Consider the following 17,924-nt stretch of genomic DNA (forward strand, 5'->3'; position numbering starts at 1 on the left):
TTGTTGATACATGTTCTCTGGGGTGGACATCAGGATGCTCCAGCTATGTTTTTTACCTATAGATCTCCTTCTGGGTCATGATTGACTGCCAAACTCTGCCCCACAGCTGACACACACACACACACACACACACATAGTTGAGAGCACACAAATAACTGCTGTTATTGTTGTTGGCTTTCTCTCGTGATTTGTCTGAGATCAAAGTTGGCCTGGAAACAATTATGGCAGAAAGAAATAAACCAAGGGCAGAAGGTCTAATGGTAACGAACCAACATCCTATATCTCTCAGCAGATATAAGATGGAGGACAATGCTCCTCTACCCATCACTTAAGTCTTTCTCTCTCTTTTCTTTCTCCTCCCTCCTACTCTGTCTCTCCCCCACATTCCTCTATCCTTTTCCTTCCATTATCCTTCTCCACCTCTCTCTCTCTCCCCTCTGTACAGTGGGTGGTATTTATATCATCTAGGTCCCAGTGCCTCCTGGGAGAATGGTTCCATATCCAGGTCAGAACTCACCATAGCCCCAATACTCTCTACAGCCCACTCTACTCTGTTCCACTCTGCTCTGTTCCACTCTACTCTGTTCCACTCTGCTCTGTTCCACTCTACTCTGTTCCACTCTACTCTTTTCCACTCTACTCTGTTCTGTTTTGTTCCACTCTGCTCTGTTCTGTTCTACTCTGCTCTGTTCCACTCTGCTCTGTTCTGTTCCACTCCGCTCTGTTCTGTTCCACTCTGTTCTGTTCCACTCTGCTCTGTTCCACTCTGCTCTGTTCTGTTTTGTTCCACTCTGCTCTGTTCTGTTTTGTTCCACTCTGTTCTGTTCTACTCTGCTCTGTTCCACTCTGCTCTGTTCCACTCTGCTCTGTTTCACTCTGTTCTGTTCCGCTCTGTTCCACTCTGCTCTGTTCCACTCTAATCTGCCTGCCAGGAGGAGAGGCAGAGCTGGCTGCAGGTAAGCTGCTCCACTTTAGTTCCTTTTGTGAATGGTGAATATGTACTGTACAGTACATTTCAATGTGGAAATGAATTATACTTAGGAAACTGTTATGTAGGCTGAAAGTAATTTATTAATTGATTGATTTGCTAATAGTTTGATTGATTGGCTAGCAGCTAAGCAGTCAGGCAGGGTGTGTCTCCTTTTCCAACCACGGGTCCAGAACAGTGTACATTAGCATAGTACACCTCTTGTGTTCTTCAGTCACCTCTGGCTTTGTAGCAATATGGCTAAGAGTCTTGACAGCAGGTTTTTCTCTGTGAGCATCAATAGCCAAACAGGACAGACCTTAAACGGACTGATTGGCACCCCGGCCACCTTGGCACCTGTCTTCAGAACGGCTCTTCGGGGTGTTAATGGTTCATTATTAGCACAATATGATAATCATTATTATTATTATTCCCAATGGATTCCCTCACTTGTCCCTGTAGTGTGTGTTAAATGGAGAGGGTTACATTTATTATCACATTCCTCTCTGTGATAGGCTACTCCCCCTCTCCCTGGCTGTGATGTAAGTGTTTACACCAAGGTAGTTTACACAGGATTACAGTGAGATAATCCAATTTCAGTATTTAGTGACATGAGCCATCTGTCCTCTTAGCATGCTGAGAACACAGGCTTATGCCAGCCAAAGTCCTTCTCAAAGATATCTCTATAGAATGGAGAATATACCTGAATATGATTTGAAAGCGTTTCGTGCACGCGCACTTTCACTGTAATCGGGTCTCTGGTGGCGCGCCAGGTGCTGATTGACGGGAGCGCGCGCTGTTGGCGTAAGGTGTGGTGAGTGGACAAATTTGGCCTTTCTACAATGAACCGGACGATTCAAACAGCGTTTCTAAAGCCGCGGACGAAGGGACAATACTGGTGATTATAAATACTGTTAAACGTGAATAGCGACATGAATCAACTTTACCTGATTTTGAATGCGTTGTAGTTGTCTTTCAGCTTTGCAAACAGTTGTGATGGTCTCACAAACTTCACGTTTTCAAGACCTATAACATTTTATCGTCGGATATAATATTGAATTTAACAGTAGCCTACTGTACTCTAGGTAGGCCTAAATGTCGTTATATTGTTGGTTTATGTTATAATTAGGTCATTCCGTTTGATTTTAGCTACTTTTTCACCGCAAATCTTTTGATTTGAACAAAACTTAACACAAAATTGCCCATAGAAGTAAGTGGTCAGAAAGTGATTTTTCTTTTGTTCTGACCTGAATGCCAAAACATTTATGAGATGGAGGTTCTCAAAGTTGACCCATTTTGTATACCCTACCATACCATGAGACATCCATGTCTTCGTCACTGGAGAAGATGAATGGTTGAGTTTGATATGAATTTTAAAAGCATGGTTATCAAACAATTGAATCATTCCTTGAAAAGTGTTTTTTTTTTTTTATAAATAATTGAATTTTTTTTACCTTTTTAATGTGAATTCTCAAAAAATGCATGAACTCAGATTTTGTATTTTCAAATGTAGTAAACCCTAATTAAACCTTAATTTACATTATCTGAGGTAGCCAGAATATATTGCGAGCCTACACTTGCTTACAGCTGCACTGGGTCAGACAGGCTCCCTGTTTAGATTAAGAGCCCACGTAGCCAGTCTGAGATATGGCTTGGAGAATGTACCTCGTTCCAGGGATGAGCAATGAATTGTACTGTGAATGGTCCCATTATCCCAAATGTTAAATGAGAAGATTGAACAACTGCTAAGCAGTCGTTCAATTTTCTCTGTGTAAATTGGGTTCATGGGACAAATCGGAGTATAAAGCATTTCTCGTCCCTAGATTGAGGTACATTTTGCGAGTCATATCCCAGTATCTTAATCTAAACATGAAGTCTGTCTGACCCCAATGCAGCTGTAAGAAAGCGTAGGTTCAGAATCCATTCTGACTACCTCCTGAGGTGTATGGGTTGTTTGCCCACCATCATTTGAGACACAGCATACTCTTGAATACTGGGTGGTTGTCATTTCAATCATAGAAATATAATTCATAGAATGAACCTGTCCCTTCAGACCACTGCAATTTAGCTGGTACACCATTAACATTTAAATTGAATACAGATCTTTACTTCCAATAACTACCACAAAGATGGCTGCCGGTCTACCCACCGTCGAATGTCAGCTTAAAGCCCCCACTAGAGGGCAATTTTTATTTAGCCTTTATTTAACTAGGCAAGTCAGTTAAGAACAAATTCTTATTTTACAACAATGGCCTACCCCGGCCAAACCCTCCCCTAACCTGGACGACACTAGGCCAATTATTCGCCGCCCTATGAGACTCCCAATCACGGACGGTTGTGATACAGCCCGGGATCGAACCAGGGTCTGTAGGGATGCCTCTAGCACTGAAATGCAGTGCTTTAGACTGCTGCATCATAGATAATTCCACAAAGTTGTTTTTCTTTCGCGGGCGCCTTTTCATTATACATAGGATAAACACTTGTTTTTACAGTAGCTGCACCAATAAAAGCAGTGGATTGTGGTCAAAACCATTCATCTTGGGGCGAGCGGGGTTCCAAAATCAGATCACACTCAATTTGACCTTTTCTAAAAATATGCTTGGACCTCCTATATTAATTTGCACATTGGCTCAGGCGGCCAAGTGTAGGCTACAGCAAAAAGCTGTTTGGCTCAGCTCAGTCGTGACTCGCAAGAGGAAGAAGACTGAAAAGTATTAGTGTTAAACGCTCGTGGGTGTTTAAATGGGAATGTGTATTCTATGTATATTTCTATGATTTTAATAGGTTTCCTATTGACAGTTTAATTGACAGTGTAATTTAAAACTGATATTCAATTCAACATTATCTGATGTGTGGACCTCCAACCATCTTTGTGGTACCATTTGAAAGTTAAAATGTCCATTTTATTTCCATTTCAGTACATTTATCAGCCATAACATGACACATTTTTTACATTTTAGTCATTTAGCAGACACTCTTATCCAGAGCAACTTACAGTAGTGAATGCTTTATTTTTCATTTCATGCTTTATATATTTTTTGTACTGACCCCCCGTGGGAATCGAACCCACAACCCTGGCGTTGCACACACCATTCTGGCGTTGCAAATACCATGCTCTACCAACTGAGCCACCCTGTATTCAAGAGCATGTCTCAGCTGATGGCCGGCACGACACAAACATCTCCAATGATGTAAAATAGGGTATAAGCTACAACCTATGCGAAAAATAGGAATTAATTTACGTTAAAGGCAACAAATCTTATTTTTTTTTTTTATTAAGAATTTGACAACCCTTTTTGAAAGCTTTTAAATGATATCAAACTCAACCGTTTTATATTTTCCAGTGATGAAGAAATTGATGTTTCTTGGTATGGTGGGGTATGCATAACGGGTTAGCTTTGGGCATCTCCTGAATGTTGTGGCGTTCAGATCCAAGAAGTCACTTTCTGACCACTTCTACCATGGACGAATACACAAAAGTATGTGGACACCCCTTCAAATTAGTGGATTCGGCTATTTCAGCCACACCCGTTGCTGACGGGTGTAAAGCTGAGCACACATAGCCATGCGATCTCCATAGACAAACATTGGCAGTAGAAAGTCCTTACATGAAGAGCTCAGTGACTTTCAATGTGGCACCGTCATAGGATGCCACCTTTCCAACAAGTCAGTTCATCACATTTCTGCCCTGTAAGTGCTGTTATTGTGAAGCGGAAACGTCTAGGAGAAATACACTGGCTCAGCCGCAAAGTGGTAGGCCACACAAGCTCACAGAACGGGACCGCCGAGTGCTGAAGTGCGTAAAAATTGTCTGTCCTCTATTGCAACACTCACTACCAAGTTCCAAACTACCTCTGGAAGCAACGTCAGTACAATAACTGTTAGTCGGGAGCTTCATTAAATGGGTTTCCATGGCCGAGCAGCCGCACACAAGCCTAAGATCACCATGCGCAATGCCAATCGTCGGCTGGAGTGGTGTAAAGCTTGACGCCATTGGACTCTGGCGCAGTGGACACGTGTTCTCTGGAGTGATGGCAGGTCCCACGGACGAATCTGGGTTTGGTGGATGCCGGGAGAACGCTACCTGCCCCAATGCATAGTGGAGGAGGAATAGTGGTCTGGGGCTGTTTTTCATGGTTCGGGCTAGGCCATTTAGTTCCAGTGAAGGGAAATCTTAACACTACAGCATACAATGGCATTCTAGACAATTCTGTGCTTCCAACTTTGTGGCAACAGTTTGGGGAAGACCCTTTCCTGTTTCAGCATGACAATGCCCCCGTGCGCAAAGCGAGGTCCAGTGTGGAAGAACTTGACTGGCCTGCACAGAGCCCTGACCTCAGCCCCATCGAACAGCCAGGCCTAATCGCCCAACATCAGTGCCCTGACCTCACTAATGCTCTTGTGGCTGAATGGAGTCCCCACAGCAATGTTCCAACATCTAGTGTAAAGCCTTCCCAGAAGAGTGGATGCTTTTATAGCAGCAAGGGGGGACCAATTCCATATTAATGCCCATGATTTTGGAATGAAATGTTAGACGAGCATGTGTCCACATACTTTTGGTCATGTAGTGTATGTATGGAAAGTTGAGTTAAAATCAAAAGGGGTGCAGTGAAAAAGGGATTGTAATCAAATGGAAGGACCAAGTTGTTTGTAGGTAGGGGACCTCATTGCCAGGCTAATTGCTCATCTCCGGAAGTGTCTGGTGAACAAGGTTATTAGATAGTTGGAAGTACGTTATGTAAAACAACCATTAAATTACAATTTGATATGAAATAAAGATTTTTCTTCTGCAACCATGTCAACAGCACCAGTGCCATTCCATGACTGTAATTTTCTCTGTTAAATGATTCTGGCTTAGTGTGTTTCTCTGTAGACAGTGGAGTCCTAAAACGCCTAACTGGATTGGAAATAGAGGTACCCTCTAAACCTGTCTAATCAGGGATACATGCTAACTTGACTCTCCTTCATTGAGCTCCGTACCTCTCCACCTGTCTCCAGCCCCAGATGATGCGGATGGACAATAAAGGCCGGAGCGCCTCCCCCCACAGGAACGCCTACAAGTCTGACTTCCACACCATCAGATGCTCCTTGGACGCCGCGACCAGTCCTAGACCTTCTTCCCTGGGCGTCTCGATCCCTTCACCTGGCTCCATGGCAGTCCCTCACACCAGGACTAGCAGTGGGAGTGACCCTGGTGAGGGTACCAGGGGTGGGGCCCTCAGCCCTAGAGGAACTAAGATCAAAGACAACATCTTCCTCCAGATGGACAGCCAACAGCACCTCCTCCACACCTTATCTCAGGCCCTGCCCAAACACCCTCTCAGCTCCAGCTCTGTCCGGAGCAGTGTGGCCAGCATGTCCAGTGTAGAATCGTCTATGCTAGATAAACCATCTAAGACAGAGGAGATAGCAGAGATAGACAGAGCTGCTCTAGCCCAGAAGTTCTCGGTGACCCGGAAGCTCTTTGAGACGGTCAGTGGGGGTCAACGTTTAAAGGTCAGCCCTGGCAGAGATTGCAGGGGGTTGGTGGAGGAGAGTGGGGAGGAAAGGGGGATTGGGAGAGCAAGGAGCAGGTTAGACAGGGAGCAGCTGACATCCATGTCAGAAAGTGAAGGAGAGGGGGAGAGAAGGAAAGAACTCATGAACGTACACTTTTCTCTACCCAACATAAAACTCCATACACCCACTTTCTCACTGGACACCAGTTTGCCTACACCCCTTCACCCTGTTAATGGTCACTCCAGTGAGACATTTTCCCCTGATGGTAGAAGTCCTACAACTGACCCCTCAGACCGCAGGAGTGTGTACGGTCAAAGTGTGTTAGATGGGAGTGTGTGTGAGGACTTTGTGTTCTCCCATGTATCCAACCTTTCTAGCCCAGCACCCAGCTCCCCCCACTCTCAGCCTCCATCCCTTTCTTCCAACTCCCCCAGTCCTCTCACCCCAGTCTCCCCTTGTTCTGACCAGACTGACCTCTATAGCCCTAGTAGTCCTAATGCTGACCCCCTGGACAACAGGAGTTTGTCTGAGGGGAACCACCCTAATGACCTTTACATGACCCCTGATGTCCCTTTGACCCCCAAAGAGGGGTCAGGGGCTGGGACTGTAAGGGCGGAGCTAGTGGAGGTGAAGAACGAGTCGTCAGAGAGCGATGGTAACGAAGGAGAGGAGGAAGGCAAGAGGGAGGAGGGCAATGAGAATAACCTGGTGGATGATGTGTTTGAAGAATCCAGAGTGGAACCTAAAATGGTTGAACCTACATCGGCACAAAGAACAGTAGAACCTAGAATGGTTGAACCTACATCGGCACAAAGAACAGTAGAACCTAGAATGGTTGAACCTACATCGGCACAAAGAACAGTAGAACCTAGAATGGTTGAACCTACATCGGCACAAAGAACAGTAGAACCTAGAATGGTTGAACCTACATCGGCACAAAGAACAGTAGAACCTAGAATGGTTGAACAGAGAACGGTTGAACCTCCAGTAGAACCCAGAATGGTAGAGTGTGTGGAGGGATTCCCTGACAGTCTTGAGTTGACGGAACAGGAAAGTGAATCAGAAAGATGCATGAAACAGCAGGAGACAGAACAGAGGGAAGAGCGAATGGAGGGAGAAAACAGACCGATCAGCCAAGAAATAGAGCAGCACAGAGAAGAGGGGACAACTGGAGACGGTGAGATAGAGAAAGTGGAGGTAGGGGCGAAAGGAGATGAGGCAGGAGAGCAGGAGGAAAAGGAAGTTGAGGAGAGAGAAACCATGTGCAGTGACGACAAAGAAAAGATGAGGGAGGAGAGGAGAGAGGGAGAGGAGGAAGCGAAAGAGAAGGCCGAATTGGAAGATGGAGGGATAAACTTCAGGGAAAAAGAGGGGGTCAGAGAGGAAGAGGAAAGAAAGTGCAGAGGGAGAGTGGAAGTGAAGGAAGAGCAGGAGAGGGAAGAGAGGGAGTGCACTGCGAGAGGAGATGAGAACAATGGATCTGCTGTCGTCCTTGGAATTGAGAATGAGGCCTTTGTGGAGGACGGGGAATTGAACTCGGAGTGTCATGACCATTTGGAATGGCACAGAAAGGACTGGGAGCAGCTCTTTATGGAATATGAGGAGATTCCCAGTCTTCCCCATGAGGATGACGATGATGCGGATCCTGTTAAGAGGAGGAAGATTAAGTTCTCTACAGCACCAATCAAGGTAAAAAAAAAAAAAATGATCACATTGACATTTCCTTCCTCACTCACGCTCACCCCATTAGGTTTGATGAAGTGATACCAGATTTTGATTTGAGAGGAAGTCTGGCCCTCTCATAGTTGGGGTAAGATGAAAACCATGGCTAGAACAGATGAATAGATGGACAATATGAACATCCAGCCAGTCTATTCCTTTAGGTTGACAGGATCTCACATGCTCTGTCAGGTATTCAGCTCAGAATAAGTGTGATATATCAACACTCATCCTGGGGGAGGAATGCTGTTATCTCCCATGTCTTACCAAACTGCAAGTCAGCTTATTTTAGGGCCTCATAATGAATTTTTTTAGTCCAGTAAGGATTTTAAATCTCCCAGACATCTCAGACCTTGTGTGGCCGCCAAGTATACTGACAGGCTTAATGGGTACGACACAGTTGACACAGTTCACAGGGTGTGTGTGTGTGTTTAGGATTGAATTACTGTTCAAGGACCATTTTGTCTAAGATGTTCTCTGCCTCTGAGATTGAACTGCAGTAGAGCACATGGATTTGCAAAGCTTTGTGTGTTAAAACTATGCATCTGCAACAGCTTGTTTCCAATCCCATCTCACACCCCCGTCCTACTGGAGGATCTGCTAGCATAAACAGGATGGTCCCGGTGTGCTAGCAGTAACTCCAGATAGCAGTGGCTAGTCAGGATCCAGACAGCCAAAGACAGGCATGCATACACACACACACACACTCACACTCACACTCACACTCACACACACAACTTGACTATGAAAGATCTAATGGTGTGTGTGTGTACACTCAGGTGTTCCTGACCTACTCAAATGCAGACTATGACCGGCATAATGATGATGTTGACCCTGTGTCTGCCTCTGCTGAGTATGAACTGGAGAAGAGAGTGGACAAGATGGATGTCTTCCCTGTCCAGATAAAGAAAGGTTGCGCTCACTCCCTCTGTTCTTTTATATTCCTGTCTTTTTCTCTCTACTGTTCTCTCATTCCCTTTACCATCTCTCTCTCTTTAATTCTCTGTTTTAACACCTCTTTGTCTAACTCCCCTGTCTGTCTGTCTGTCTGTGTCTGTCTGTCTGTCTGTCTGTCTGTCTGTCTAGGAGAGGAGGGCCTGGGTATCAGTATAATAGGGATGGGGGTAGGGGCTGACCAGGGGCTGGAGAAGTTGGGGATCTTCGTTAAGACCATCACAGAGAACGGAGCTACACAACAGGACGGACGGTGAGAATCTAAGGTCAATGATGCCTTTCTAATGGTTAGGATGTGAGTGGGGTGCTGTAAGCTGATCCTTGATCTGTGTGTGTATGTGTGTGTGTGTGTGTGTGTGTGTGTGTGTGTGTGTGTGTATTAGTATCCAGGTGAATGACCAGATAGTGGAGGTGGATGGGGTCAGTCTGGTCGGAGTCACACAGCTGTTTGCTGCCACCGTGCTAAAGAACACCATTGGCACTGTCAGGTATGCAAGCACAGACAGGCTCACGCTCTCACACACTTTCTCTTAGCAGATTGGTTGTCACTTAACACAGGGTCCTGATTTGTCATTGTCCCTCACTGCAGGTTTTTTATTGGACGGGAGAAGCAGGGAGAGGAGAGTGAGGTGGCTCGTCTAATCAATGAGAGTCTGGAGCAGGACAAGACACCATCTACGGTAGAGGTAGGCGGGGGTGTGACTGGCCCTACGGTAGAGGTAGGCGGGGGTGTGACTGGCCCTACGGTAGAGGTAGGCGGGGGTGTGACTGGCCCTACGGTAGAGGTAGGCGGGGGTGCGACTGGCCCTACGGTAGAGGTAGGCGGGGGTGCGACTGGCCCTACGGTAGAGGTAGGCGGGGGTGCGACTGGCCCTACGGTAGAGGTAGGCGGGGGTGCGACTGGCCCTACGGTAGAGGTAGGCGGGGGTGCGACTGGCCCTACGGTAGAGGTAGGCGGGGGTGCGACTGGCCCTACGGTAGAGGTAGGCGGGGGTGCGACTGGCCCTACGGTAGAGGTAGGCGGGGGTGCGACTGGCCCTACGGTAGAGGTAGGCGGGGGTGCGACTGGCCCTACGGTAGAGGTAGGCGGGGGCGCGACTGGCCCTACGGCTGAAGGGGTGGGCGGGGGCACGACTGTGTATATATTCAACCTTCAATTTCTTATTGGTTGTACCTGTGTGGGTGTTTGTGTATCTCAGGTGTTAAATGATGGTGTTGTGGGGCTGAGCTCAGTGGATGAGACGGTAGAAGTCCTCCCTACAGATGATGAAGAGGATGACGAAGAGAAACATATCACCAGCTGCCTCAGATGCCAACAGGTGTTAAGTCTATTATAGTCTGAGATGAAAGGCCTTGGGGGGGGGGGGGGGGGGGGGGGGAGATACTCTCTGTTATCCCTCAGTAGGTGTTATGCTCCTCTAACAGCTTCTAGTGTCTGTAGATGTTGTGTGAAGTGTTCATGTGTGTACTGGTCTCTCCTCAGCTCCAGTTACAATTCAGGACCAAATCAGACCAACTCTGCCTAGTGCGGGAGAAGGTAGGTCACTCTGACGAGACTGCCAAAACACATGCTCACTCATTGCTTCCCTCAGAACAGTCTGACCCATTTAGGTCTGTGTGAGACTTCTCTCTAATGGTCTACAGTCTGAGTTATTAGCACAGCGGCTGTGTTCCAATCACCTTAAATCTAGTATGTCTTCTCTGTGTTATCACTGATCTGACATGACGGCATTGATTCAATCAATTTAATGTAGGCCTCTACTTTCATATATACAACTGTGTTAGATGAATGATTCATTAGGAAAAAGGAAGGCTGCATCTTCAAGGTATTGAAACATGACTGTTTTTGGCGTGTTTAGAAGAGTGGTGAGGGAAGTGTCTAAGGGGAGTGTCTGGGATGAGACCGAGATGCAGGGCTCATGGTGTGGTGCTAGGGAACTGGGTACCCACCCACCTGTGTCCGTCTTTCTGTCTCCTCCAGCTGAGGGTGTGTGAGGAGCAGCAGGCCTTGTGGGAGAGTCATCAGGCTGAGCTGAAGGAGCGTGTCCAGGATGGAGAGGAGAAGGCTGACAAACTAGAGAAGTAATAATAAACTACACTGATCAACTGTCACTAAGTTCCGATGACGCAAATTATGGCAACAATGATTAACAGGACGATGATAAATGATTTGGTATTTATTATGGATCCCCATTAGCTGCTACCAAGGCAGCAGCAACTCTTCCTGGGGTCCAGCAACTTTAAGGCAGTTATATACAATTGTAAAAACATTACATTTCACAACACATTGTGTGCCTTCAGGCCACTAATGTACTACCACACATCTACAACACAAAATTCATGTGTGTGTATGGTGCGTATGTTATCGTGTGTGCGTGCCTGTGTGTGTGTCTCTTCACAGTCCCCACTGTTCCATAAGGTGTATTGTTTTTTGTTATTAAATTGTACTGCTTACGTGAGTTCCCTGATGTGGAATAGAGTTCCATTTAGTCATGGCTCTATGTAGTACTGTGCGCCTCTCATAGTCTGTTCTGGACTTGGGGACTGTGAAGAGACCTCTGGTGGCATGTCTTGTGGGGTATGCATGGGTGTCTGAGCTGTGTGCTAGTAGTTTAAACAGACAGCTCGGTGCATTCAACATGTCAATACTTCTCACAAATGCAAGTAGTCAATCTCTACTTTGAGCCAGGAGAGATTGACATGCATATTATTAATATTAGCTCTCTGTGTTCATCCAAGGGCCAGCCGTGCTGCCCTGTTCTGAGCCAGTTGTAACTTTGTGGCTCCTGACCACACGACTGAACAGTAGTCCAGATGTGACAAAACTAGGGCCTGTAGGACCTGCCTTGTTGATAGTGTTGTTAAGGAGGCAGAGTAGTACTTTATTATGGACAGACTTCTCACCATCTTAGCCACTGTTGTGTCAATATGTTTTGACCCTGACAGTTTACAATCCAGGGTTACTCCAAGCAGTTTAGTCTCCTCAACTTGCTTAATTTAGTTGAGGAATAAGGTTTAGTGAATGATTTGTCCCAATAACAATGCTTTTAGTTTTTGAAATATTTAGGACTAACTTGTTTCTTGACACCCATTCTGAACCCGACTGCAGCTTTTAGTTAAGTGTTGTTGTGGAAGGAAGCTGATGTGTGGAGTCATCAGCATACATAGACACACTGGCTTTACTCCGAGCCAGTGGCAGGTCATTAGTAAAGATTGAAAACAGTAAAGGAGTCTAGACAGCTGCCCTGGGAAATGCCTGACTCTACCTTGATTATGTTGGAGAGGCTTCCATTAAAGAACACCCTCTGTGTTCTGTTAGACAGGTAACTCTCCATCCACAATATAGCAGGGGGTGTAAAGCAGCACATTATGATCAATAATGTCAAAAGCTACACTGAAGTCTAACAAAACAGCTCCCACACTATTTTTATCCATTTCGCTCATCCAATCAGCAATTTGTGTAAGAGCCGTACATGTTGAGTGCCCTTTCTTAACAATCTGTTGTTCTTAACAATCTGTTGTTAATCTCTTTACTGTGAAATAGCCTTGTATCTGGTCAAACACCATTTTTTTCCCAAAAGTTTAGTAAGGGTTGGTAACAGGCTGATGATTGGTTGGCTGTTTGAGTCAGTAAAGGGCGCTTTGCTATTCTTGTATAGTGGAATTGACTTTAGCTTCCCTCCAGGCCTGAGGGAACACACTTTACTGTAGGCTTAGATCGAAGAGGTGGCAAAATCGTCTGCTATCATCCTGTCATTTTCCATCTAAGTTTTCAGACCCTGATGAACATGATTCATTGTCTTCTTCTAGGTACTGGCAGGAGGCCCAGGGTCTGTGCAGGATTGTGAACCAGCGATTGGCTGACACCCAGAGCCAATTAGACAGCCTGGAGGTGAAATACAGCAAGGCGAAGAGACTGCTGAGGGAATTCCAACACAGGTGAGCTCTGGGTAACATAGTTAACATTCCCCTGTAGGCCAATTGGTAATATTCAATGCCTGTTTAGAATGTATATTTCTCTGTGTCTGATGGTCCCTCTGTCCCTGTGCAGGGAGAAGGAGAGTGAGGGGAGAGAGGAGGAGCTGCAGAGAGAGATGGAGGAGAGCGAGAGGATACACGGAGAGACTGTGGAGAGACTCCAGAGACGGGTGAGACTGGAGGAGACACCGTGAACTGTAGTGTACAGATACTACCTCAGTGAACTAAGCATTTCTTCCTCTGTGTGTTCAGATAGGTCTACTGGAGCGAGGGGAGATGGTCCCTGAGAGTGACAACCAATCACTGGATACCTCATTTACCTCAAGTAAGACACACTACCTGAGAGGCAGTGTGTGTGTGTGTGTGTGTGTGTCACTCTGTGCCTCTCAAACTGTGTGTGTTTCAGGTGCAGACTGGAGCATTGCGGTGCCTGTGACGGATCTGTTAGATACCAGCGCTCACAGGGCCAGAGCACAGCTCGCCCAAAAAGCCAAGAGACACCCTCCCTCACGAGACAAACTCAGAGAGTCCTTCAGACAACAGGTCAGACACACACACACACACACTCTCCTTCCAATCACATACTGAATGTTCTATCACTCCCTGTAGGGTGAGGAAGATCATATTCAGCGATGTGACGGGAAGAGCCAATCACTGACTGCGGTCACACCACGAGAGACGGGACAATCGGTTTCAGCAGGCGGTCACCGTGTCCACTCCAGCACATCCTCTCTGTTTGCCCTTACCTCCAAGCCCCACCCCCCCTCTCTCCTCACCCCCCAGCCACGCCAGTCCCCCCCTAATGAGGACAAGTCATCTACCACACGCAAATCAAAGAGGAGATTCCCTGACTTCAGGTAGGGCACGCCAGACCTCTTCAACCCCTAACCCCCTTTCCCATAGGCACTGTGTGTAGATCTGACAAGCATTATGGTAATAGCCCCACCTCCTAACCCCTCTAGCGGCCTCCGCAAGTCTCTGAGGAGAGGGAGAAAGAGTGAGGAGAAGAAGAACAAGGAAAGGCCTCTGGACCACAGGTACAAGAAATAACACTACTGATCTAGCAGAGGAAACGGGTACAGTCAATACTATGCACCCACACACATTACATTTCTTCTTTCAGTGTTTCTGCTGGCCCTGTATTTGACTTGTGTTCCTGTCTCCAGGGGTTTATGTGTTAACCTAGTGGATGCCCCCAGCGGTGGTGTCTCTCCCTCTGTCTCCTCCATGCCCTCCTGCCTACCCTTCTCCTGGTTCGGAGAGCGAGGGAGGGAGAAGGAGAGAGGGAAGCTTAGGTCTGTCTCCAGCAGCAGTCTACCGTACATGACCACCGGAGGCAGTAGAGACTGCCAGGTGAGAGGGGAGTCTTCCATCTCAGACCACCCTGGACTTTACCTCTAATTTGGGCTCAAAGCACTTGTCCAGCTTATTCACTGGCTCAATAACTTAGTGGCTTATTCACAGGCTCAATAACTTAGTGGCTTATTCACTGGCTCAATAACTTAGTGGCTTATTCACTGGTATGTTTTGTATTCTTATTTCACCTGGGGCCTTTCATGTTATACTCTCCTCTACATGCACTTGACTGTGTGGTGTACCACTGTGCACTTCAGTGTGTGTGTGTCAGTCACAAATGTCTTTGCTCATTCTAGAGAGTGAGTGTAGGAGACCCAGGTAGTCCCAGCTCTGCTCTCCTATCAGGGATGCTGTCAGATCTGTCTCTCTCTGCACACTCTCAAACTCTCACCTTCTCATCAGAGGTGAGTCTCTCTTGCTCTCTCCGTCTGTCTCACGTGGTCTCCCTTCTCTCTCCCCTTCTCTCTGTTCTCTCTCTGACCTGATTTTTGTTCTAGTTTTCTACTATGCCCTGATTTAAGTTTTCTCTGGAGCTCATAGGGCTGGATAGGATGGTGATTTACTTCCCTCTGAATGACCCAGAATGTGATGGAATATCATTACGCTGTTAGTTAGTTTTTAATTTAGAAAAGGTTTGTTATACATCTTACTGTTGGGTTTGTGTCTGTCCCGTCCATCTCCGTAGAACCTGGATGATGACTCTGTCCCAGTTGGTAACGATTACCAATGGCAAAGCCGACCCCTGGACCAATGGACTAATCAGCAGGTCTGTCTGTGGTTGATTGGCATGAGCATGGACCAATACGCGGCCCAGTTCACAGCCAATGGTGTGGATGGGCTGCAACTTCTCAGTCTGGACAACAACAAACTCAAGGTAGTCACGGGAGTCACAGGCCATGTCTCAATACTGACTCCTCTCCTCCTGTCCTGATAATTGAAATCGTAGACAATCTATGGTTGAAATGACTAAATGGGTTGCCCTTCTGCTAGATCATTGACCATTGAGGAGAAGAAAGGGGGCTGGAGTATTGCGACACAGCCCTAGATTTAGATGAATGAGTTCATTCCATATGGAGCAGCCCACTGTGGCACAGAAATTAAAGTCTCGCTCTCTCCTCTCTCCCTCCCTCCAGGCTCTGGGTGTGTGTAGTCACAGTGACCGTGCTGCTCTGAAGAGAAGGCTGAAGGAGATGAGGAAGACTCTGGAGAGAGAGGAGAAGGAAAAGGAGAGGGAACATGAGAAGAGGAGGATGAAGGAGAGAAAGGAGGCCAGGCATAGTGGTAAAAAGGTCCGAACCGAGTCCCTCTGCTAAAGTCTGGACCCTGACCTCTAACCCCTAAACCCGGAAATGAACTTCAATCACAACTTTTTGTCTAAGTCCTACTACTATTAGGCTCATCTCATGTATTCCAGCCTTTAGACAATCAGCTATAGTCTCTCTGTTATAAACTCTCTACCAGCACAGAAACGTCAGTCTTACTGTTAGTCTTCACTGTGACTGGTGAAATATACTTTTTATCTGTTTTGTAACAGTTTATGTACAGATGTTTCTATACGAATGTTGTACAATTGATTGCAATGAAGCACTCAATTATTTTAAGCTGGGAATATTTTACATTCATTAATAAATGTTTTAAACGTATTGCCTTAAAGTTTTATTTGACTGCGGTCAGATTTTTTTTTACATGTAGGTTCAATTCAATTTCCATGACATCAAAGTGCACAAAAACCAAGAGATTGTGACTGTACAGGGTGTAAAAACATGTATTTAAGAAATCCTTGCATTTTTCCATGTTACTTTACATTAATGTCAAGAACAGTCACTGAACAAATCCTCCACATTTGGTATTGAATGGGCCCTGTTTAAATACTTACAAAATGCGTAATTTCCTCTTCATCACTTACTTGAAATGATCAGTAACGTGAGGGGTTAGAAAACTACAATCTGTAATTACTCCACACACGCCTCTGCCTCACTGGTCCATCTCAACAATAGTAATACACCAGAAGTACAGTACCTACAGAACATTCTCTCTGAACGGTTTTGGATGATGAAGATAGTACATAATACAAAAAGATGGCACAGGAAAGCTGCTGATTAGCTGCTGCTATAACTTGATAAACTAGGACCCCAGTTAAACACCTGAAATGTGTAGAACTGTCTTTACACAAGTGCAGATGTGTTGAAACATGTCTATTTGTTGTTTTGATGATTTGGCAGTGTGATTTGACACGTCCTTCCATACGTTGAAAAACACTCATTCTGGGTAAAATAAAAAAAGTATTTGGCCATTGGAGTAATGGTAGGGCAACATTCTCACACACAATATTAACCCCCTGTCGTGACCCAAGAGTCGATTGATGCACCAGTGTTGTCAATCTAAGTTGCATAACAGAAAAAATTCCCATCAATCTGTCAGTTTAAGCTAGATATGTTTTTGCATTAGATGCGTCTCAATCCGCCAGTGTCGCACTTCCGCATCTACGGTGAAAGGTGGTAGAGCTAGAACGATGTTTGTCAGACCATGACACATCCCGAAAATCGGTCTTCTCACGAGAACGTCAGTAACGTCTGAACGGTTTGACCAAACTGTACTGAACAAAAATATAAACACAACATGTAAAGTGTTAGTCCCATGTTTAATGAGCTGAAATAAAAGATCCCAGAATTTTTCAATACACACTAAAAGCTTATTTCTCTCATTGTGTGCACAAATTTGTTTGCATCCCTGTTAGTGAACATTTCTCCTTTGCCAAGATAATCCATCCACCTGACAAATGTGACATTTCAAGAAGCTGATTAAACAGCATGATCATTACACAGGTGCACCTTGTACTGGGGACAAAAGGCCACACTAAAATGTGCAGATTTGTCACACAACACAATACCACAGATGTCTCAAGTTTTGAGGGAGCGTGCAATTGGCATGTTGACTGCAGGAATATCCATCAGAGCTGTTGCCAGAGATTCTCTACCATAAGCCACCTCCGGCATTGTTTTAGAGAATTTGGCAGTACGTCCAACCAACCTCATAACCGCAGACCACGTGTAACCATGCCAGCCCAGGACCTCTACATCTGGCTTCTTCACTTGCGGGATCATCTGAGACCAGCCACCCGGACATCTGATGAAACTGAGGAGTATTTCTGTCTGTAATAAAGCCCTTTTGTTGGGAAAAACTAATTCTGGTTGGCTGGGCCTGGCTCCCCAGTAGGTGGGCGTATGCCCTCCCAGGCCAACCCATGGCTGCGCTCCTACCCAGTCGTGAAATCCATAGATTAGGGCCTAATTTATTTATTTCACTTGACTGATTTCCTTATACGAACTGTAACACAGTAAAATTGTTGAAATTGTTGCATGTGTGTTTATATTTTTGTTCAGTGCATTATGACCACTGTGTGTAAAAGGGAGACTCTTACGCACATGATGGTGTTCTCTGTTTTGCTCTT

General features: G+C 45.8%; 1 protein-coding gene across 1 annotated transcript; it reads left to right on the forward strand.

The window, feature by feature from the left end:
- The first annotated feature begins 5,541 nt into the window (after positions 1-5,541).
- On the forward strand, positions 5,542-16,116 carry LOC115156450 (neurabin-1). Its single transcript, XM_029703873.1, has 18 exons — positions 5,542-8,155; positions 8,965-9,097; positions 9,272-9,392; positions 9,523-9,627; positions 9,729-9,858; positions 10,339-10,458; positions 10,623-10,676; positions 11,121-11,221; positions 12,950-13,078; positions 13,191-13,287; positions 13,370-13,442; positions 13,524-13,660; positions 13,727-13,974; positions 14,080-14,154; positions 14,284-14,470; positions 14,770-14,877; positions 15,159-15,347; positions 15,607-16,116. The coding sequence occupies exons 1-18, from the start codon at positions 5,972-5,974 to the stop codon at positions 15,784-15,786; spliced, it is 4,371 nt and encodes a 1,456-aa protein (XP_029559733.1). The 5' UTR covers positions 5,542-5,971; the 3' UTR covers positions 15,787-16,116.
- Positions 16,117-17,924: the final 1,808 nt, after the last annotated feature.

Source organism: Salmo trutta, chromosome 21 (assembly GCF_901001165.1).
Source record: "Salmo trutta chromosome 21, fSalTru1.1, whole genome shotgun sequence".
Taxonomy (NCBI): Eukaryota; Metazoa; Chordata; class Actinopteri; order Salmoniformes; family Salmonidae; genus Salmo; species Salmo trutta.